The sequence below is a fragment of the Passer montanus genome, unplaced genomic scaffold (genome assembly GCF_014805655.1).
Source record: "Passer montanus isolate IOZ18808 unplaced genomic scaffold, ASM1480565v1 scaffold22, whole genome shotgun sequence".
Lineage (NCBI taxonomy): Eukaryota > Metazoa > Chordata > Aves > Passeriformes > Passeridae > Passer > Passer montanus.
In genome coordinates, this window is record NW_024366815.1 from 585,440 (window position 1) to 609,626 (window position 24,187).

Sequence of the window (24,187 nt, forward strand, 5' to 3'; positions counted from 1 at the left end):
ACTGCAGCCAGGGACCAGGTGATATCCAGACTTGCTTTCTCCTTAGGAGACTGAACCATATTCCTTAGCCAAAGGCAGGTCACAAGCACCCTGTGCAGCACTTGAGGACAGGCTCATGACACAACAGGATGTTATGATCTGCTATGAAACAGATGGCTTTTGCTACTATGTGTATGCTATTGCAAATTATTATAAATTGTAACAACTTCTGTAGATAAAGTGCAAATCATAATTGTTTTTGCGAACAGTATAACTAAAACTGTGCCTAAAGCAAGGCTATCACAAGATGTAAGCGCGCTTGCAAAGGATGTATCACAAGATACAACCGCTCTTGAAAAACGTATAACCAAGATAGCACAGGCAGAGAACAAAATACCATAAAAGGAGTCTGAAGTGGCATCAGAAGACCAGCCTGGACTTTCCCCCGATGGACTCCTGGAGACTGTAGCTGTGGCTTTACGCAATTCTGTGGAAACCTAAGGCGGAGTTGTGGTAAACTGGCTCCGAAAACGTGCAAAGTCACTTGAGAAAGTAACACAACTACAACAGCATAAAGGGCTGCTTGCTAAAAAACTGGGTGAGCCTCTGGCTGCTGCCATGCACCCAGAGCTCTTACTTTTGCTTTATTGATCTGTCCCTTATTATCCCTTATTAAACTCTTCAAATTTTGAGGAGTGGGCTTTGATTCTCACCATGAGATGAATACTTGTATATGACAATCCAAAAAATACCATGCAATTCACCTGAGATTTGGCCAAGATGGACACTCAGAAAGACATGCTTGCTTTGAGAGTTTCAAAGCAATAAGAAGCAAAAATTCATTGTTAGGGACTCGAACCTTAACTCTGCCCAGATGCAACCCACGGACTTCGCTTGTAATCCCAGGCAGCAGCAACCCTGCCTACATGGATTCCTCTCAGCAAAGGATTTCATGGACATGATGAACCAACATTTGTCAAAGTCAGTCTCAGAGGATGAGATGAGACTGGGTCATTTCTTGAAATCCCTTCCAGACTTGCATTTTTTGACTCCCCTCACACAGCAAGCAGACACACAAATGGTCAAGTCAGGCTGCAGCTGGACTAATGGCTAATTTCTGTTCTCCACAGTTACATCACTCTTAGTGACTCAACTTTCCTCCCGACTTGGCTCTTTCAAGCAGGCAGCCCTTTGGACCAGATTTTCCCGCTTGAATCTGACCAATTTCAAAGTGCCTAGGTTACAAATAATTAAAATGTTTTAAAAGACAATATGAATATTCTACTTGGATTAATTGTGAAGCGGGAGGCCCACAGGGGAAGGGTCATCTTATGTAACAGACCACAAGTGAGAATAGAGAATACAACTGGCAGCTTCCAGTGGGTCCCCATAGGCCATTTTTTCTCCACCGTGAAGCCATTGTACATCAGGCAGCCTCTGCTGAGAGCAAGCCTACATCTGGAATAAACTAAGAGTGCTGCAGATCAGAAGGGGAGCGTGCTGCCAGCGCGACGTGGGGAAGCTCGCCTTCCGCCTGCTCCGAGTGCACACCATCAAACACTCCAATTCATAAGCACATCATTAATAAAACAAAAAGGAACGTTTTTCCTCCGAGTGTTGAGGAAAATAAATAAATAAATGAGCAAAAGACACTGGAGCCATTCTTTCCCCCGCTTCCCCTTCACTAGCTAATTGCAGGGGATTTAAAAGGGGTTTGACTTATTTTGACTGCGCCGTGTTCAAGGAGCTGCAAATCTGTATGTACAAAAGAAAAAAAAATTGCTTTGAAATCTTTCATAAAAGACAAGCTTGGCAGGAGCAAGGTGTAAACAAATGGAAAACAGAAACACCGTAAGTAGTTAAAAAGACAGACAGTAAAATGGAAAATGTAAAATAGTTGTCTACGAAAAACCACTTTCTGTCACAGCAGCAATTCAGACGAAGCTGATGTAAATATGCAACAATTTTAAAACAAAAACAGAGATAAGCCCTGATAAGAATATCAATAACCATGCAAAGTCTGTATGCACACACTGACTGACTGACATGGACCTGAATGCAGCCCACAGGATGTCTCCCTCCCTCTGCAATTCAACGTGGATTTTTACTGTCTGTCTGCAGGGACCAGTTCCCACTTACAGGGGGAACTGGTCAGGGTCTCCCATGAGGAGCAGCAGAAGCAAGCAGTGAGATCTTCCTCACCAGCCACGAAGCTGCTCTGGAAATGCGACACTTAACAGAAAGTTCAGAGTTCCATGCATTATAAAAATTTACTTCAATAAGCTTCACAGCAGCTGGCAAGCAGCATGCTGATCACACAGAGCTGAAAACCAGCACAAAATGTTCCAAACAGAAACACATGACATTAGACCTGTCGTGCAACGAACCCTCTATACATGAACAGGGAGAGCATTGGGATGGTCTCAGCATACACCACTGCCCAGCATCCTTCACTGATGTGACATATATTAAAAGCACTATTCCCAGCTCCCTGCTCCACTTTGAATCACATCATGCCTTCTCCCACTATTCCCCATTCCCCAGCAGGCAGGTGGGGAAGACAGATTGGTAGCTGGGGAATTGCACCATCACACACAAGGTGAGCAGCTTGAACACATCAGTCTTAAGATACAGTCAAAAGCCATCACTCCTCACACCTCAGATATTAATGTGAATGACTCAGCACCAGAAAATCATGCCAAAATCTGATTTTTGCAGATTCATAACAAAGCAATTATTTCATTAGTGGATAATGAGTGTATTTTTAATCTAATCTTAGCCAGGTTATTTTTAAGGCTGATCTGAAAGCAGGACTCCTGCTTTCTTCTACTGCCTTGGGTTTTGTTTTCATTGTTGCACAAGCAATCTAAACAACTCCAAGACAAATCAAAAGCAGGGCAGGAAAATAATCTTAAATTTGTTTATCAATAAATTATTCCAAAACTGGAGTTCTTTGTTCATCCTCGCTGTATATGAAAGTTTCTTAATGCTGAACCACTGAAGCCTTTGGCTTCTGCCTCTGGGTGATGCAAGCCATACAGTGCGTCTCCTACACTACTTAAAAGAGGGGGAAAATCCCCAAACCCAACAGGAATCACACAGTACTGATGATATAAATTCTCCATGTCCTCAAACAGGAGCCAGAAGCACAGACACAACTGTGACTGCATTCAAGTGTTGGTTTCTGATCTCACGAGTCCCCTTGTTTGGACAAACAGCCGCCAGACATTTGGCATCTTTTCACTAAAATGTGAGTACTTTCCCCATGAAAAGAGAAGTGTCCTAGGGGATGAAGCCTGGGGAACAGTAAAAAGCAAAAACATACCCTCCTCCAAACACAAACACGTAATTAAAATACACAAAACAGGCAGCACAGCAGAGTGGATGAAAATTCCACAACTTGAAGCAAGACTGTCACCCAGGGATCCATCTCCCGAGACAGACTGCTTGTTGACATCATTTCCTTGGCAAGAGCTTTAAACACTTTATCAGCCAGTGCAAGCACCTGAACTATACCATCACCCCTCACAAAAACCTCCTGGAATCATCTGTCATCCTGAACCATCACCATCTGGACTGCACCCCTCTGAACTGTTCCACTCTTGCCATCAGCTGAATCATTATTGTGAGATCAAACAAAGGATTTTCTCCTCTGTCTCTGACCCTCAGGGGTTTCTGCCTGGCAATTGCCCCTGAGGAGGCTCAGGCTTTTAAGGGCTACAGGTGTTTGCACTTCACTGAGTACTTCACCCAGTCTCTTGCTCTTGGTGGGCTTTTGGGAATGGCTGGTTGCTTAGTCTGAAGTTTCTCAGAAAACACCCTTGCAGCCTGTAGCAGATTAAAGCCCAGCCTAGAGTAGGTCACCACACACTGATGTCAGCTAAAGAGGAGTGTCTCACGGGGACTGGTATTACATCTGTCCACAGCAGGAATCTTTAGGGTTTGCTGAGTGCTTTCAGCACTCTGCCTCAAAAATTAAGTGTATGTAGCTTTATAATTCCAACAAATGCCTGAAACATTACAGCGCCTAAGGAGACAACATACTCTATTTTAGGCATGTCCACTTGGTTTCAACTATTCACACGTAATGATTAAAACATAAAATGGTGTGAACTTGAATTTCAGCTAAAGCTAGTCATTTGCATTTTAGTTGTGGGTTTGCTGTATCTTTAATATGGCACACAAAATATTAAGAGAAAAGGCCCAAACACCCACTTTCTGTGTGGGTGGCAAATGCTTTCACAGGAGTGTTTTCACCTATGTTTTATGATAGCTGAGTATGGCTAAGACCTCCTGCAACAGAACCCCGAACATTCCCGCGCTGCCTTTGGGGATAGCTCATTTCCAAGAGTGAAGACCTCCTTTCAAGGTGACACAGTAAAACCAACACATTGTAACTTATCCATTACCAGACTATCTCTACATCCAAGCACCCTTGGAAAATTCAGTACAAAAACAAGATAAAAGGACAGGTTGCTATTCAAAATTAAAGTCTACAGCACCACAGCTGCAGCTATCACTTAAATCACAGCAAAGGCAAGCAGAATCTTAAGTCAGCTGAAAAAATTTGGCAGCAAGTGACTTAACCCCAGAAAATCGGGATGCTTGTTGTTTTATGACAAGGTGGAACATAACTGGCAGCGAAAAATATTAACTGTAATTTAACTGCTAGTTACATCAAAGAACTTCCTAAAACCCCAAGCAAAAAAAGGCCAAGTTTTGTCAGTGCTATACAGCTGCAATTAAAAGACAGCCCTTGTCCCTAAGAGAGTTTACAACCCAAAACAGGCAACAAAGAGGGAAGACATGCTTATCACAGTGCACATTAAAACTTCAAGACAGTAGATAGCCCCAGGATCCATGTTAATGAAAGTTGGAAGAAAACACAACAGATAAAAAGATGTTAAGAACTGAATCAGATTCTGAGGAAGGCCTTTACATGACTAAAAGTATCTACATTAACACCTAAAACCAGTGTTATTTATGTCTAAACTGTTCATCACAAGAATCCCATAAAAGCCTTGATGAAACAGTAATTACTGCTTAGGCTGCCAAAAAAAATTGATGTAAAGCAACTTAGCTTCAGTAGCTTCACTAGACTACCTTGCTCACAGCAAGCTATACATTTTGGTACAGCAAAAGGGTGAGAATTTTTTTTTTCCCATCAAGTTTAACAAAATAGTAAAATGCTTAAAGCCATTACATTATCTCAAGTCTCATGTTTTGATTCCTGTTATGTGCTATTAGCCTTCCTCTTCTGCTTGGCAAGATAAGGAACATTTTCCACTAACCAAAAGTCAAGGTAATGCAGGCATTTACCAACACTAATTGGCAAGTACTGCTGTAGAATGGCTGTCAGCCTTCCCTAACTGCAAAGTAACATGCAATTCAAAAGCATTCATCCCTACCCAAGATGAGCCACGTCAGTAAGAAAGCAATAATGGGCCCAAAGAATGAAAAGAGCTGCTGATAAAATGTACCGTGCAGTACAAAAGCAAGTCCTGGCTGGTTCTCTACATGCAGACACATCTGTGTGCACCTGTGCACAGGCTCACACGTCTGGTGAGGGTTGTGGTCCATGCAAGATGAGCTAAGTTGGGCTGTAAGAGCAAAGCTGGCTAGGCAGGCACACTGCCCTGGGGACTGAGACCAGAGTTAACAGCACAGAGTCAAGATCCTGAACCACTGCTATAACCCAGACCTGCCCAAACACCTCTAGGAGGCAAGGCATTAACATTCCTTTGCCTTCCCCTTTCTCTTATTTTGTTAATAGATGGCACACTGACTTCAGAAAAGCATCACACACAGTTTGCAGAACCACCAGATGCTAATGTGTTTCCATCCTGGAAAGGCATCTCACCACAACCACACCCTACAGCACCACCACTACCCAGAACACCCTGAACTCCTCCTGTGCCATGTGTCTTTGCCACTGGAGAAATACTGAAATGCACAGCCCCAGTCCCTCTCACCTGCCTCCCTTTGCTATTAAAGCATTTTCACTCTGCCTAATGTCCTTTACACAGTTTCCACCAGTCACAATAAATTTGGATCTGGATTTCAAGACCTTAATAATTTGGATGCTTATAAAGAAGAGAATTCAAGGCCATTCTGGGGGTGTCTTGTTTTTGCTTTTAACAGATGGGTTTTCAAGGGCTTTCAGAGCATCCTGCTGGGGATGGAGGAAGCCAAGGTGGCTAGTCTGTTCTGGTATAACTCATCTTTGTCCAAGCTTCCTCTGGCTTCATAAGCAAAAGCCAAACCTGGCCAAACCTGAAAGCCAAACTTCTCATCATGCCAGCAAAACCTGGATCTGTTTAATTCCCTCTGAGAACCAGACTCCAGCCCCTCACACTCCTAATCTGGTCTTTGCAAACCCCAGTCCTACTTCTGATTCCTGCCCATGCCAGCTGTATCTGGACACTCCTTACCGGCTGAACAACAGAAAGCAGTCCACAGATCTTCCAAAAAGACCTGGACAGAGAAATTGAGAACAAAACGGAGGGATTCTGTCCTACCAGTCAACACAGTGAAACCACAGGACTGGTATATTGTGAGGAAAGCTCACAGTTTCCTTTTCTTTATAAAGAAGAAAAGTGGATTCCAGCAGCCCTTTCCCACACTCCTCTTCCATCTGTGCCTGTATAATTACCCTGCAAAACTACACCCTGTCTCAGGCCACTGAATACAAGAAGAAAACTTTGATATCTGTGTTTAAGCTCCGAATCTTCACAGGATATGATGGGTCATTACTCCAGCTCAGAGACTGCCTAATCTTAAATCACTGCCCTTGACTCCCACTGCTGCCAGCCTGGGTCCTTTCCAAGGTCAGGTCTGCTTTCCAGATCTTAGAGATCTTCCTGTCAGGCAGATACACGGCTTTGCTGCTTTGAATCCCCACATTTTTAGAAGTCACTTAGGTTCATCCTAAAATATTGCAGCATAACTTAACCACCTGTAAACATTAAATGCTGCCTGCTAATTGACAGGTACAATATTTACTGAGGGTTACATACCAGCAGACAGCCTAGCAGATTTGTTTATACACAGCGATAGCAATGCCAAGTGCAAGGAGAGACAGATCAAGATCTGAGAGATGAAAGCAAGCCTGAAGAAGGGGACTGGCACATGCACACAAACCAGTAACACAGGAATCTCCTGGCAGGTTCACTCAACAAACAGTATTCATCTCGCCTGTTGTTTCATGATCAGCATTGCTGTTATGAGCAGCATGCACACAGAAAATGGGAGACAAAATGGCAGAACAACCCCATGCTTGTTGGGGTTGTTCTGCCAAGCACCCTGAAGCAAAAGGCACTGAAATGGAGTGTAGATGCTTTGAAAGCTCTCCCAGCACAACACCCCCCAGGCACTGGCCATGAGCTAGCCACTGGGATAAGCACAGCAGTGTCTGAAGACATGCAGATCAACCCAATCTCTTCTCCTCTATTTTGGTTACAACTTCAAACTAATTTCCTAAAGAGAGGGGGCAAAAAAGGAATTTTCCTTTACTCCACATTTCAGTTTCAGTAATGCTCCAATCTGCCTCCTGGGGTGGGAAAAGAGCAATGGAGAGGACCAGCAAGTTCCTCCCACATCCATGCTGATCCCTGAGTGACTTCTCAAAGCCTTTCCTCCCACCTGCAGCCATCTAGTCTGACACAGGCTAGGTCTCCCCCAAAAGCAAATATAGTGCTCCCCGAGGGCACAGGGCTGACAGCTGTGGATATTCAATTAGCCAGCCTGTGGAGGAGATGGTGAGCATGGGGCAGGCAGCAGGGATGGAGCTGCTTCCCCATGGAGAGGGTGGCCTGCCAATGCACCCGGTCCCTGCTTGGGAGGAGATAACTCATCCTGAGGCTACGGGAGGTTTGGCTTGTGCTTTGAAGCCTGGAAGGAGGCTGCAACTTCTGACAGGACATCCTGGATGCCGTTTTCAAAAGGCTCCTGACACAACTGGATCTCACATGACTGAGTGCCAGGTCACGCTTTGAAAATGGAGCTGGAAGTGAGATCTAAGGCTCCCAAGCGTATTCATTCCTCGCCTTTTTTCTTTATTTTAACAGGAAACAAATAATTTTCAAAATTTTATTCACCTTCCCTATTCAATTCTTAAGAAACTTAATTAAGCCACTCATTACTCTGATAGCTGCTACCCCACAGATGCTGTAAGTGATGGGCCTCTATAAGCCCCCCTTGTCATTAAAAAGCAAAGGATGAGCTTGGCGTGCTATTCAGGCTCCAGATATTCACATTTCTCCTTATTCAAATGTCAGGAAAATGTAATTAGTACTGACACAGACGGAGGTCATATTTCTAAGCAAAATATTAGGGGGGAAGGAAACAAAAAAAAAATAGAGAAGCAATTTTACTAAATGACACTACACCACAACTGAACAGATTACAGCTCTTGAATTTTCCCAGTGCCTCAGCTATGTTTTTTGTGTTTTACAAAGCTATCCTGTATGTGCTTTGCATTAAAATTGTATTTATTGCTCACATTGATACATATATGTTCTGAATTTAACAATTTACTCCTCAGACCAAAATGATTCAAAACATCAAGGTAGCACTAGCATGAGATGGCTCTGGAACAAGAGTTTCTTTTTTTTTTTTTTTTAACATATGTATTTTTGGCTTTGCACTACAAAAAAAAAGTCTGATCAACTTCATTTATGACATGTGCTTAGCCATCTTCAGAACAGATTCAAGAAGCCTTTATATGGACCAGAACTTTCAAAATACAAAATGATTCATTTATTTATTTTTAAGCTTTTAATGTTTTCTTTCAGAATTATTACAGCTACGAGGCTTGCAAGAACACACACACAAACACCCTACCCTTTCTGTTGCACCATAAAATCCAACACATCTCACTGATGCGAAGAGCAAGTTTTTGCAATTACACTTCTTTAAAAACCAGAGGTTTTCTTAATTGCTTTTAACTCCTACAAAGTACTTTAAATTCAATTATTGTAACTTTACAACCATGATCACCACTACCCTGGAGTAGTGCTGAGGAGCACCAATTCAGAGGGCACATTTAATCCCCTGCTTTTCTCAACAGAATTTAGTGATGAGATGTCCACTCACAGTGCTTTGTTACCAGCTTTGAAGTCTCAAAACCAAAACCAGCTGCTGCAGCCAGCCCCAAGCCCAGCAAAGCAGCCTTCATCTGTTTATACTATCAGTGCCTCTGGAAAGATTGGCAGACAGTGCTTCTGGTGATAGATGCATACTGAAACCTGATCAAGGCTTGGGTTATTTTCCTCCAACCAGCAATGCTGCAATTCCAGACAGGCAACAAACCCCAAGATCTCCATTAGGACCAAGAGAGAAGCAATGAAAGCCCCAATCCCACTGTCGTCCCAAACATTAACAGATTGTCTATCTCATCAGCTCTGGGCAAAATCCACAATTACTTCCATGTGGTTCTCAGACAGTGGCCAAACAAGTTTTGTACCACAAATACATGCAACGTGGTCTGGTGCATCAAAAAGGGAAGCTTCAATCCCAATGTTAACATGAGTTGTGAGGTGACATCAAGTCCAGGCAGAGCTAAACATGAAGCTCCAAAGGACAAAAATTACCATCTTCTACTGACACCTCCTGCTCCAGAGTTGTAGGGTCATCAGTTGTCTCAACAAAAAATCCCGAGGTCAACCCTGACAGGTCAAGAGATAAAAGGACCTACCCTCCATCAGGGATGGAGTATGACAGAGGTTTCCAACAATTGCTATTTAACTCTCCAATCCTCCTGCCCCCTTGTTTTAGATGCCATCCCATATCCGGGTGCCCTGACAGCTTCTCTTGTCACCTACAGGCTCGGCCCAAGGTCAGAGCATTGAAACCAGAGAATTGCTTGAGAAATCAACCTAATTTGCTTGCACACCTACTGCTTTCTTCTCTAGAAGAATCAAATCAAACATACCTGGGCAGCCTGGTCCCCAATGTCTGGCATGCCATCATCTGACAGCCGGCCCCGGTACGGTGCCCCGGTGCCCTGGTGCTGCTCTTCCCCATTGCTCTCTGCTTCAGAGGTCTCTGGCTGAGCAACCTCCACCTCCATCGGGGTGCAGTGCCCGTTCCCGTGCTCCGAGCCCAGCTTCTCCTTGCTGTCCTTGCTGCCCGGCGTCCTGGTGATGACCCCGAACTTCCTGGTCCTTTTCCCATTTTGAGCAGCCCTGTCTGTGGGCTCAGGGCTGGGCTTGGCTTTGGGGTCGCAGCTGTTGCTGTTGTTGCCGTTGGAGGGAGGCAGAGGCGCTTTGCGCTTGATGCGGCGCAACATGATCAGGTAGACAAAGCCGCCATTCCAGCACTGCTCGGCCAGGTAACTGCAAGGAAAGGGATGGATGAGGACCACCGACCACTCGCCCTGCACTGCCCACATCCCACCCCGGCATCCCAACTCGCTGCACCCCATGATGTTCTTGCACTGTCTCAGCCAGCTGATTACCTGGTGTACGGACATGTTAGGATAACTCGAGGAATTGGCAAATGCTCTTTCCTCAGTATCAGAAGAAAATACCAGGAATAATTAACAAGCCCTACCAGCCACCCAGGCTGATCCCACCACAGCATAACATGACAGCTGATAAATGCCACCAGTTCTGAGCTCCATATCTGCAGCACAGCAACATGTAAAGGTGAAGTAAGGAAAGGAGAGCAGAGAATGTTTCCAGTAGAGTATTAAAATAAAGAAATATTTTCTGAAAAAGTTGAAAATCAGGATTCATTTGTGCAGAAGCCCATAGAGCATCTGCATCTGAAATGAGCCTCCTTAGTGAAACGAATCTTTTACTTCAGCATATGTACATGCTTTGAAGGCCACTGGGAAAATAAAAAAATCAGCCACTAGGGTAATCAGGCACAGCACCAATGGCCCCAGTACAGCAAAGCACAGCACTGAAAGGCATCCCAGATGCTTTATAGGGACGTGGAAATCAGGTGGGTTTCCTTTATAGCAAGCATATTCTAATCAAAAGAGGGGCCAAGTCATCTCAGTTGTGCAATGAGCAGCCCCCAGGTTCTCTCGCCAGAGCAAAGCATCACTTCCCCTCCTGAAGTCTCTGGACATGCCTTGGAGGAATCAACATTTCTGCTTCAAACAAACCCTCTGTGACCTTACAGAAACTGCACCCACTGATGCAAAAGGGGAATCTAACTTCATGCTTCTTTTAGGAAAGGATATACCTCAACCCAAATTCTTGAAATATTTGGGTTCTGAGCCAAGGGTGTAACCAACTGAGAGTACAAACAAGCTGGAATTTGTATGTAGCAGGTTTCTATGTGCCCTTTCACACTAATTTAGGCCCCAAAACTATATTGCCTTTCTCACTAGTGAAGTTAGCATTAATTTCCCAGGGCATTAAATAAGCCTCTGCTCCAGCTAGCTGCAGTGAAATGAACTCTTCACTAATACAGACCAGTTGCTGAACCTACAGCTTTCAGAGGAGATGAGAAACTAGGTGTGGAGTTGAACCACAGATCATAAGAGAAAATAGCACAGCACTTGTGCTTGAGAGAGGAGAAACCACTCAGGAGTCTGCCACCAAGTTTTTTCCCTCCCTGCTGCTTGTATTCTAATTTTCCATTTCCCTTTCTTAAAAGTTGTTTGTCTGTAAAATAAATCTTTCAAACTTAATCCTGCACAGAGGTGACTTAATGGCAAAACAGGAAAAGCAGCTATGATAACCCCTGAAGCAAAGGAGTGAGGAAAGCACTCTCAACTACTCAAAGTAAGCCAGACCAGCCTGGCAGTGGCTGGAAGTAACATGATGGGTGTGTATTTCTGTCCAGGGACAAGGGTTGGTATTTTCACTCCACTTTGCAAAGCTCTGATGTCCCCCACAGACAACATCGGCATTCAAATCACTTATATTTAATTAGGAAGACTGATGTTTAAATGAATACCACAACTAAATAACCTTAAAAGCAGCCCTGGAGCCACAGATAGGAAGGACAAGTATGCTTGCTGTGCCAAAGTTCCCAATGAATATAAATTGAACCCCAACTCCCTGGACAGTCCTTTCAGTTTTCACCAGGCAATCCTTTTTTTCCTCCCCTTCTCCAGACATGAAGAATATTTAAATAAAGCCCTAAACCCATCTTTTTCCAAATGGCTGAAAGCAGACAGCCAACAAGCCCTGCCAGCTGGGAAGGCTCTGCAGCACAGGTCAACTGTCTGGGTGGCCACAAGGTGACACTTGGCTCTGGGAGACACATGAAGCTGGCAGGACCTGAAGGGTTAGCATAGAAAAAAAAAATCCTGAGCTAACATGGAAGTATTTTTTATTATCAAGTTAAAAGAAGAATTCTTTTAATCAACTGAAAAGGGGCAGTTCTGTTCCAGAAACAATATGGGCTGCCTGTTTTTCACATTTATCTTTCAACTCAAATTTCAAGGCAGCCAGTAAAGTTGATTAAAATTCATGACTTTTGCTTGCAGCAATACCAGTGCACTCTGATCCATCACACATAAGCCTGATAGCACTGCTTCTCTTGGCACATGGAAACAGGAAAGCAGCTCCTCTTGCCATAGTCGTGTGCCTTACGTGGGTGCTGCCCACCCTGTCTTTATGCAGTGTCAACTCTGCCTGATTTGTTTCTGTGCAGGTGCATGTATATGGGGCTTTTTGAAACACCAATCTCTGAACTAATTACTGATGTATTTTTTAATGGCAGCAATCAAGTGCATGCATATCAACTACTTGATTTAGGAAGTACGGAGAACAAGAGGGAACTTCACATATGTCCAAATAAAGTAATTCTAAAGAGGCAAAAATAATTTACTATTTCACCTCCACTCATGGCCCATTTATTCTGTTCATAAAGTGTAAAGCTGTAAGAAAAAAGGGAGTTTTTTTTTTCCTATCCACTCTTCATACACAATCATCCTCCAGTCTGGAGCAGGGTTACAGCAAGTGGTTATGGATGCAGCTGCACTGAAGTCAGCAGAGCTGTGTTGATTTACTCCATATGTTGAGATGGCCTGTATGTTCCAGGCATGCAGCCTGTAGTAACTCATGGGCTTATGTCTTGAGTACTTCTCAGCAGTTCAAAGAACACAGTAAGTTTCCACACACAAAAAAAAACCCCAAAACGAAACAACAACAACAAAAAAAATAAAAAAAAACCCAAAGGGTGTTCTCTGGGTCAGTGAGAAGTTACCTTTGCATGGCAGCAAGTCACTGCATACACTGGATCACATCAGGTATTTTCAGACAGGCTAAGTCCTGCTGGGACCAGGGATGCAGTAAGTGGCACCATTATCTCAAGAGTTTCTTTTAAACTAAAGATCAGGAAAACCAGCACTGATAGAACACTAAACTCATACCACAAGATAGGAGACAAGTCGAAAATAATATACTAAGAAATTGTGGTCATTTTATTGTATTGCCCTTCCAAGATGGGGATGATAACCAAGGAGCCTGATCCACCTGCAATTTCTGCTAAGTACATTTCTGCTAAGCCAGCTGCTTGGCTGGCTTCCTTTTTCTTTGCCACTTCATTCCTGTTAAAGTAAAAAGCAAAAAAATAAACCACGAGGGAAACACAGTAAGCTCTCAACACTGTGCAAAGAACAGGTAAGATTGTATTAAATGAGAGAGCACCTTCATATTTTAAATTGTTGTCTATCAGTCCAGGAGCATCCCATGTCAGAAGTACTCGTAGTAGTAGGACATACTCAAAAAAAAAATGTAATTGTACAGTCTCTGGACAGCAGAAAACTGCAAAAATATGAAAAGTACCTCCAGTTACCCTTCTCAAGGGGTTTAAAGTGTGCAATGCAGAAAAGCTTGGGTTTTTTTTTTGGTTTGGTCCCTGTAGAGCACTTGTAGAGATTTTAGCAATCAATACACCAACAGTGTCTTAAGCAGGGCAGGATCAGAGCTGATGAGCATACACAGCAGCTCTCAGCACAGATGTGGGGAATCAGCAGCAACCTCCCAATTGTCACTGAGTTTGAACACAGACCTCAGCTTGAATGGAGAAGGTGTGTGGACAAAAAACATCCCTAATTCAGCTTTGATTTGTCTAAATTTATTGGAAAATGAGACTCTGTTCTCACTTTGGCTTGCAGAGGATGGATTAGGTTTTGGTGAAAACTTTGGATCTCATACACCAGCTAAGAAACCTTGAGCAGATACTCCAGCTGCCACCCAATCACAAAACATAAATCCTATTATCACTGATTTTAAGAATGCAAGAGATTTTACTAGCTGATCATACATCTGTCAGTGTCAATTGCCAAACCAAAACATTCTACCAGCAGAACACTCATCCACACTTTCTGTATTTTCCAGTCTTTGCAAGGTAGTGCCAAATCTCCCTGGCACAGCTGGGAGTCCCCTCAGACATTGCAGCATCATCTCCACAAACAGGATCTAAAAAAAAATCATTGAAATACTGGCTTGGAAACATTTCCCACCGGCATGTCAGAAGAAAGGACCATCCAGCTGCTCCTGCTGCTTTGATCTCACCCTGGCACCAGTGCTGGTAAAGCCCCAACCTGTATAAAACGTAACCCTTAAGCAGTGGGGAAGACTTATTCTTCTCTATAGTGGAGAAACCATGAAAATATTAATAATGCTTAAAAACAGAGAAAAATTGTTTTACACTTGAAACAGAGCTGGAAAGTTACCTCTCGCAAAGCTTAACTACAGGCTGGAAAATGCAACCTGTAGCTGGTATCAAGGGACCTTTAATACCCTTTTTGTATCAGGGCTATAAAGACAGAGACACACATTCACTTCCTTGGGAGACTATTTTGAGTTATTCAGCCAAATCCCATTTCTTCCCTACATAGCTGAACTGACTGCTGTGATCATAAAAACTGATAAACTCACTGAGTTTATTCCAACCTCCCTGGCACAAATGTGAAGTGTCAGACTCGGAAATAGTGTCTTAGACTAAGACAGTAATTTTGTCTTTTTTTACATATATATATATTTAAGTGTGTGCATGTATAAATATAAAGGTTTTCTGACTTGACAAGAGCATGCTGTGACAAGCTCTCTGTCACATCCTATCTCACTTTAACAAATACAGACAGCCACACTGAGCCATGGAAAAATCAAAGCAGATCCATCAGCCGTAAGAAAGCATCTGGATCCACTTTAGGGTCAGAAATATTGAAGTATGTTTATTTTACACTAATAATACTATTTAGCATTTCTCCAGAAACCTTCATCCTGACAGATCAAAAAGTGCTTTGGAAATGATACACACAGAGTATCACTGACATCTCGCCAGCCAACACATCATGCAGCTCACCAAGACAGAAACTGAGGCAGAAAATGAGCAGAAACCTCAGTCGAGACGACCACTTTCAGAGCCCCTGCCTAGCCCTCCCGGGACCTATAATGTCCTTTGCAGGACAGACAGACCATTTTTATGCTCTTCTCTAAAGGACTTTGGCATGGTAAAATGTCTTGAAACTCAATCTTCTTCAGGCTGGAAAGAAGAAGGCCAGTGCAAATCCTCGCAGAATTGAAACCTCCAGATCCAAGGGGGGATTTTAAAACTAAACTTAACATTTCTCCATGACGTCTGCAAAGGAGTGAACTTGCTTTTCAGGTAAGGCAAATTAATGACTAACAGATAGTGACTGATGTTTCTGATGAAACCCTCACCTCACTGCCGTCACTGTGCAAGAACATCCGTCCCACTAAGGACTGATTTTGGCAAGCACCAATGGGAATTTTCCACTGATTGCCACGTCTTCAGCCAGGAGTCAAGCCTGCCTTAATGTCTGCAGGCAAAAGGAAACACTAGCCTACAAAGATCAGGGCAAACCTTCTGCATCCAAGCTTGCAAGAAGTTCCGCCTCCTGAGAGATGCAAGGACACCTGATGACCGGCCCCCTCATCCACCTCCTTGGAGGATTAAGCTCTCCAGACATAATTTATCATAGCAGAAAGCAATGGTGTTGGCAAACCCGGCTGTTGCTTCAACATAGTCTTGGGCACAGAACTGAAGCACACCAGGAATGAGCTTGATCCAATATCTCATCACCAACAAGCCCTTTCCTGCCCCAGGCTCTGCAGGCAATGGCACACACAAGGGACACAATGTTCCCTGCCTCCCTTAATAAACTTGAGGAAAGGCAGAAAGGGCAAAGGAGAAGTCAGTCATAGAGCTCAGCTACTGATCACACCCAGGGAGAGCATTCAAACGGCACAGGGAACATAGAAGGTGCTCCCATCTATCTCCCTTTTCAGGATGAGCAGCCCTCAGCTTGTGGACAAGGTCAAGCAGCAACAGCCCTAAGGCTCACAGCGGCCATGGCTCTCCACGGTACACTGAGTTTTTCTCAGGATAGCCTAATTGGCAGCTTTCTGAAAAACAAAACTTTGAAAATCCAGTGGTTTTGTCTATGGCACATTTTTCACAATTAAAATTACAGCAAAGAATGCAACTAGATTTAGCACCATTTTGAAGAAAAAAAACTTTGGAAGTTATACTTAAAGGGATATTTAGAAAGGCTGGCAGGAGGCCTTGGGCAAGACCTCCCTGCACACTGTGAAATCCTGAACTCTCAGGAGTGGTGGAAAGGGAGCGGAGGGAGGGTTTCTGCTTTCATGGACTCCGTGCCTGCCTACAGCTTTTTCTGGAAGATGGAATTGTGACATAGGACCAAGGTAAAGGCTGGTGAGACACCTCACTGCACCTGGTATCAACGCAATGATGTGGCTTGGAATTTGGGAAGACTGAATTCCTTTCCTCTTCCTGTACTCTACATCCCTGACAGCACCCCAGGCACGTCTCTCCATGGAGAGATAGGGCCAACAACATGGCATTCCACAGAGTTACTGTAAGGTCTGAGGTAGTGAATCCACTGGATTTAAATATTGCAGTTTCACAATCAACCTATATCTGGGATCAGCCTACACCAAACAGTTTTCCTCCCACCCCATATCCTGCCTGCTCAGCTGCTGGCAGGGTCATATGGGCAACAGTACAAATGAACTCAAGGAGGGAAATGATCCAGCTTGAAAATAACCCAGCCACAGCAAACTTTTAAGAACTCAATCCTCAAGATGAGGATTTTAAACACAGATTACACCCTCATCTGATCACACACCCTCATCTGGTCCCAGCAGCACAGAGGCAGGGACAGGAGAAGAATGGCAGTGGCAGGGGACCACACTTCCACTCTCACCAACAGCCTACACAGGGCTGAGAGATGTGTGCACACACCCTGCAGACAGGAGCAGTGTCTGGCTTTGGCTGCATGGCATTCACACCTCCCATTTCTAAAACCCAAAGGATGGCCACACTCCCTGCACACAAGGAAGCCCAGCTGAATTGCATTCCCACCATAGATGTGGAGAAAACAGGCTGGATTATTTCAATTATGGTGGCACAGCACAAAACTCACATACTTCTGCCCTGCATATTGTTGAGATGCTTCAAAAGCATATGCTGGGCTTTGGGAGAGCAACAAGCAGAGCAGGGACCCCCAAATTACACTGCACATGGAAAAAGGATGTGAATGGCCACACTGACCCCTCTCCCCTCCCAGAACAAACAGCTGAATAGGATGACTTGAGAAGCTTTATAAATTTTCCACACCTGAGGTTCCCCCAAAACTCTGACGGAGATCCTAAACCTAGCAGATTTTGCAGCTGCAGGCATCATAAAATCCTTTGGGATTTGCTAATGTATGGCAGTGCTAGCAGGGCAGAGCAGTGATGCTGCATTCCAACTGCAGAGATTTTGAACTCAAGCTTTACAGTGATCCTGATCTTAGTGAACATAAAACTTCCACATCTGCATTTACAAGTCACAGTAGACAGAAACATGGTGCTTTTTGGGTTTGGGTCCTAGAGACAGACTAATGGGTGTTAAGGCACCAAATTCTCTTTGTTCCTCTGTTAGTGGCAGAGTGTACAAACAGAAGTCGGCTACTCCAAAAACCATCCTGGCTCCAATTTGTTAGCTCATAGCTCTGCTGCAAACAGACATTCAGCTGGATACACAGCCACATTCACAAATATAACTTCCAGTTACAATATACTAAACAATGTAAAGTGGCTCATTATCAATTTAAAAATTAAAAAAGCAGTGGCTTGTATCAGGCCAAAATGATACCAAGTTTCACAGGGGCATTATCACCTGTGTTACTGAGTGACCTGTGCTGAGTTACTGCTGATTAGATACAGTTTCTCCCACCATGATGACTTCCTTTAGAATACAATATCCTGCGAGCTCCAAATGTTGTCCAGGGCAACTCCTTCCAGTTTCCAATGGCCCACTGTACAACTGATGTTTCACTGAGCACTTAAGAAGCAGGCTAAGTTTTACACCTCTTCTATGCTTTTATCGAAGAAGGTACCAAATTCCCTTTCTCTGGAAGCCCAGAGGTGGATCTGCTCTTTCCTGCATGACATATTGTTCCTATCAAGGTGTAAGACTCACTCCATACTGGAAAGCCCAAACAAGCCCATTTGCAAAACATGGAGCAGAATCATAGAACACTCTGAGCTGGAAGTTTCCAACTTTTTGAGTTGGAAAGGATCCAACATGGATCCTCGAGCACAATTCCTGGTCCTGCATAGGACACAATCCCAAGAATCACATCATGTGTCTGAGAGTAGTGTCCAAAATAAACAACCCAGCTGGAAAGCATAAATGCCTCACATGAAGGAAAAAGAAGAGGGTCAAAAGCCATCCACATGTGACCCATGTACAAAGTACCTCCAGTGTGTGATGCTGCTGCCACTTCACCCTGAATTCTCAAATCTTGTCACTGTGTTTACACCTTTCCACCCTATTTCCAGGGCTTCCTGCCTTTCCTCCATTCTATTTTAGGATCATCCCTCTAGAACAACTGCTTTCTAAGCATCCAACTCACATCCTTCTCTCTTCCTCCCTGCAAATCTTTTATCTAATTCTGCCCCCAGTTTCAAATCACACCAGGAAGCAGTGACAGCCAGGAATAGATTTAACCGGAGATAAATGGTTTGTACTCAAAACTGAATGAGAAGTTCAGCACAGACAATATTCTTTACCATAATCCAGAAATTTTGCACAGACAGAGCTGCCAGGGAGGATGCCACAAAAATTTCCATGTGTGATTTTGACAACTCCCTGATGCCACGCTTGCTGGTGGGAGGGCTGCAAGACCATGGGATCTGAATCTGCCCCCAGCCAGCGCTGCTACAGCAGCGCAGGGAAGTGCTAGGGGCAGGTACAGGCTGTTTCTGGGAGGTGAGATCACTCCTTTGGAATAAAACTGCCTATTTTCCCCCCTGCAGAAATTATCACAAATGCCCAAAATGTAAGAGAACAAATACATCTCACTGAAATGCCTTTTATTCCACCAGCAAAGTTTTACAATGGTATCTCAAATGGGGGGAGAAATAAAAAAAACCCATAAAACAAAACAAAATAATAATCTCCGCAACATTGTTTTGGCAAATCACATTATTTAGGTTTTAACATTAGTTGTAATTCCCAATGTGCCTCTTTCCACTGAGAAGTGAAGGTTTGGATGTCTGCAAGCAATGAAAATGAGAGCCAGAAAATTTAATCAAGTCTATTTTACAGCAGGAAGCAGTATGCTGGGTTAGAAGAGACTTATTTCCAATGCTATTGCAGGCTCACTTGAGCTCCTGAGAGGAGCCCTATTAACAGAGAGAAGCCAGGCTTCAAATAACCCTGCAACTGCTGGGGGGCAGATAGGGAAGGAACAAATTCACAGCTCTCAGATTTATTTGAGGGGGCCAATTGTAGCAGCAAGGGCTACTTGCCTTCAGAAGACTGCTTGGCTTTGAGCATTTTCCAGGATTCTTCCTAATACTGAAAATGGTAGCTGCTTAAATCAACTGTTTCCTCTTTCCTGTTATTCAGCATCCCCAGATCTAGCAATTTGACCACAAAGCCAGAAACAAAGCCATCTCTCATTTGAGATGAGAAATACAGCTCTTCACCAACAGCAAAATGGAAAACCGAACACTCCATCAGAGCAGGGGGAAAGTTGGAAAGTAGGATCTGACAATACTGCAAGAAACCTTAACAGGTGGGAAAGAGCCTGAACTCATACAAATGCACCCGTACATACATTACTCTTTGTGACTTCAGGACACCTAGGCCCAAGGAAGAAAAGGACTGAATTTTCCACAAGTGGAGAGACTCTCAACATGCCCGGCGATTCCGTCACCCGACCACAATGCTTACAGACTGCCCAGAGTCAGCCCTCCCTACCAGCCTGTCAGCATCTCCTTTCACTTGCACCCACTCTTGCAAACAATAATTTTGCCTTTTGAGGGCCATTGCCTGCAGGGACAGGAGGTTTATTTAGCTATTTAACTTCACTGTTTTGCTCTCTGCGGTGGGGACTGGCTGCACACACAGTAAATCCTGGGGATGAACTGCTTTCGGCTCTGACTATGGGCTTGCTGAACCGTGCTTCCCCTGCGTGCTGGGACAGGTTTCCAACCATAATAACCCTGCACAAAGCACCATCTCTTGCTCAACAGTTTCCGTCAGTCACACCAAACCCTTTCTCTCTCCCACTGCCTAAACACATCTTTGATATTCCTGCTGTTTGGCCAGAATAAAGGACTCGCCCTCTCTAAAGCAAGCAAACTGTGCTGACACTCATTCAGTTTTACAACTCCCCGTGAGAACAAATATTTCCCAGTGAGCTGCCCAATGATGGGGCTGAGGTTGCTTATGCCCAGGCAAGTGCATTGCTTTGCATTCAGGCACTTCACCGACGGATGCTCAGGATTCCCAGCTGGAAGCAGACCACCAACAAAAGAGCAGCATCTACCAAGTTGCTGAGGCTGTCACTGACCCAGGTGTCACACCTGCTCAGATGACAACTGCCTCCAGAATGAAACCTCCACTGACACTGCACATCCCCAAAATCAGATGCTCAAGTAAATTTTGGGAACTACAGCAGGTCTCTGCAACAAAACAGTCTGCAAGGCAGGAACGGAACTATGCCAGATACACATGTGCCTATCTGCCTGTAGGGAGTTTGCCTCCTTCCATGGATCCTCACATAAACGGGCTTCTAATTACATCCTCACTTTCTGTTTTTACCACAGTGAGTTCGAACGAAGCCAAAAGGAGAAGAATTAAGGAACACACATGGCAGTAGCCATAAACATTTCCCAACTTTCACTTGGTTTTGCAACATGAACAAGACAGACATGCCCTCCTCAGAGGGCCCATGGATTAGAGCTTTCAGATGACTTCAACTTCTCAACAAATGCTTTGCACACAGTGGAGTTTTTGGATTTAATACAGATTTTGCAGGCTGTTGTAACCACACTTCCAGCTACAAAACACACAAGCATCCCTCTGGCAGACCATGATGCAGACTAAAATCAAAGAAATTGCCTTGAGACACTCCTCACCAACACCCCTGGAAGTGAAGATTATTTTGACAGTCAGGAGGGCGGACAGGACTCTGCTTTCTGCAGCTATTCACATAACTGGCTTTTCCCAGCATCAAATCAATTTTCCCCAGCTGCTTCTGCAGCCAAAACTCATCAGGATTTGCCCCAAGTTGTAGCTTCATTAGATGCTGCCAAATACAACACAGGTGCAATTAAACTTGGAACACAACAGCAGAGTTAAATGCATTTTTTTTTTTTAATTAAAACATATGGAGATAGCAAGCTCTCACACTTCATCCCATGTCAGGATACCACCCCACAGCTTTTCTGCCCAACTTTTTTTCTGCTTCACACCTCTATCAAACCATGACAACAGAGAGAGTTGTTCATTGATTCGTGCTCCTCATGGACTCAGGAGGAGATGCCTGCAGCCCTGACCTGGGCTCTGAGCAGGGGCTGATCCAAAAGGTGTCTGCAGGTGCACCAGCCCAGTGACTAAGGACAAAACCTATGACCACAGAAGCAGGTAAGGGCAGGCATTGCTGTGCACCACCCCAGCTGAGCCAAGTGCCTGGCACAAGCACTGGGACACTCTCCTGCCTAAGCAGGGGGGACAGCCCCATAGGAGAGGCCTTACCCAGAACTGCAGACCCCACTGGGGTCAGCAGCTCCTGGCTTGTAGGAAATGCTTGGTGGCATGGTACCAGAGGCATTACAAGCAGAAATACTCCTGGGAGCCCAGTGAAGAGCTGTGCCAGATGGTGAGGAGGTGCAGCAGCAGCCTTGCTCACCTTGCAAAATGCAGAAGGAAGATGGCCAGGGGCATCCCTTCCCCTCCAGCTGCCAGACCCTGGGGCTATGAAGGGTCTGTTTTGCTGTTGGAGCATTGCTGGCCCATGGAAAAGCCAGAGCCATGGGAATTAAGCATACAGCACTCTGCACTGTGGCTGTACTTCCCAATGCATCATGCCATCAACTTGATTATCTAAAGTGACACAAACAGGAATGACTGCCCTCTTTTTTTTCTTTTCCATTTCTTTCTTTTTCTTTTTTTCTTTTTTTTTTAGATTTTACGATCCACCCAGAAATCTGCAGCTCTGGCATGAGACAGACCAGCACCACGTCATAAGAAATCCCCTGTAAGCCTTTTCATGACTTTCATCTATTATTCACTTACTGCAAATCCTTGCCATTAACAAACTGCACTAAGGGAATCCGAACTTTCAAAGCCACAAATCTCCTAATAACTACGGCCGCTTTATACATGCCTTAGGATTAGCCATGTCATCTGGTTAGAAACTCAAAGCTGCTCTTCATTATTGGATCCAACCTGCCTGCAAACAGGGAACAGACTGGTAATACTGCCCCTGATTTCAGTGATGCAGAGGCCGTCATTACATGACATCCCCCTCCTGGGCAGATCCAGCCCAGTGGCACACTGTGCTACTGTGCCAAAGACCCAGAAACCTCCCTCGAGCACAGTGACACCAACCCTGGCAGACGGCGCAGGAGTAAGCACACTCAGCTTCAACTGGCTCCTGGTATGCAAACTGAAGGCAGTTTTACAGCTATCTGCTCTGTAAATTAAGAATGCCTTTAGTTGCTTTGAAAAATAAGAGCTTATTTAGTCAATACATCGGCTTCTTCAAAGAGCCTTCAAACTAATTAGCCATACTGAGTTACTATGAAAATACAGAGCTTGCACTCAATACTCTTGATGATAACAGAGCTGGTGCTTTGGTACTGAAGCTATAGAATTAGCACAAACTTCATCAGATGCATTTTCCTATAGGCTCCAAATTATATTTCAAACTGAATATTTTCCTTTCCTGCGGTGGATGTGGGAATTCACTTAATTTATTTTTAAGTTCAAAGCAATAATGATTTTTAGCCCATGTGCAGATCAAGAGTTTGAATATTCAACAGTGACAGCACAAGGGGATGGAAGACAGACACACAAAAGAAGACACAGAAAACAAAAGCTGCAGTAAAAAAAGTAAAGAGGGAGGGTAAAAAATAATAGTTGCTGTACTACAGATGAGCTGTACAGCTGGTCCAGTTCAACTTTCACAGGACAGAGAAGTGGGAATTGCTTAATTTAATGCAAAGGGCACACTAGCCAGAGGCAAACCCTCCCTCATAGATGCAGATAGGCTGTCAAGCAAAACAAAGTTTACAAACCCCCACAAGATATGCAAAGGGCAGAGAAGCAGAATGCAAGCCTCACAGATTTTAATTCCAAGAGTTCCTGCCCATCCCTGCTTCTTAAAGAGCGGGTTTACTTGGCAGATAAGCCTTTGCTTCTTTAAAAAAAAAAAAAAAAAAAAAAAAAAAGTGAACAAAGTCAAAGGCAACAGCATCATAGGAAAAGAAATTTCCCTTTTTACTGACTTCTCTTTGTCTGCTTTACATGCAGGTTTACTTACAGCAGAGACCAGCAGGGATGCATCCAAGAGCTCAGCACCACGGGCACTCCCTACAACCTCAATCCCCCTTCCTCTCCTGCTCCTCCTCCACTCACTGCCCCACCCAAAGCACCCAGCTCTTCCACCAGCTCTTCCAGCTCACTTCCCCTCCCCAAGGGGATCGACACTGCTTGCTCCAAAGGTGTGACAAATCATAATTCTGAATTTCAGGGCAGAACTTGGCAGCAACTATGGGGAGGGGAAAAAAAAGCAAGTTCTGACAGGCAGAAGGGGAACTAAAAATTACCATTACAAATCATCACAACAACTTCGTTATTAGTTTGTAACATGTCATATAGCTGATTTCCTTCCCCTCCTCTTCTTACACTTTCACTGACTGTATTGATTGGACTTGTCAGCATGTTCTCACATAAGACTGAATTCAAC

The 24,187-nt window shown here is 44.2% G+C and overlaps 1 protein-coding gene across 3 annotated transcripts in view; it reads right to left on the reverse strand.

The window, feature by feature from the left end:
• Positions 1-24,187, reverse strand: part of PDZD2 (PDZ domain containing 2) — a 138,663-nt gene that overhangs the window by 59,366 nt on the left and 55,110 nt on the right. For all 3 annotated transcript variants that reach the window (XM_039709869.1, XM_039709868.1, XM_039709865.1), the window contains exon 2: positions 9,911-10,313. In XM_039709869.1, the coding sequence (XP_039565803.1) occupies positions 9,911-10,313 (403 nt within the window). The remainder of the gene's footprint in view (positions 1-9,910; positions 10,314-24,187) is intronic.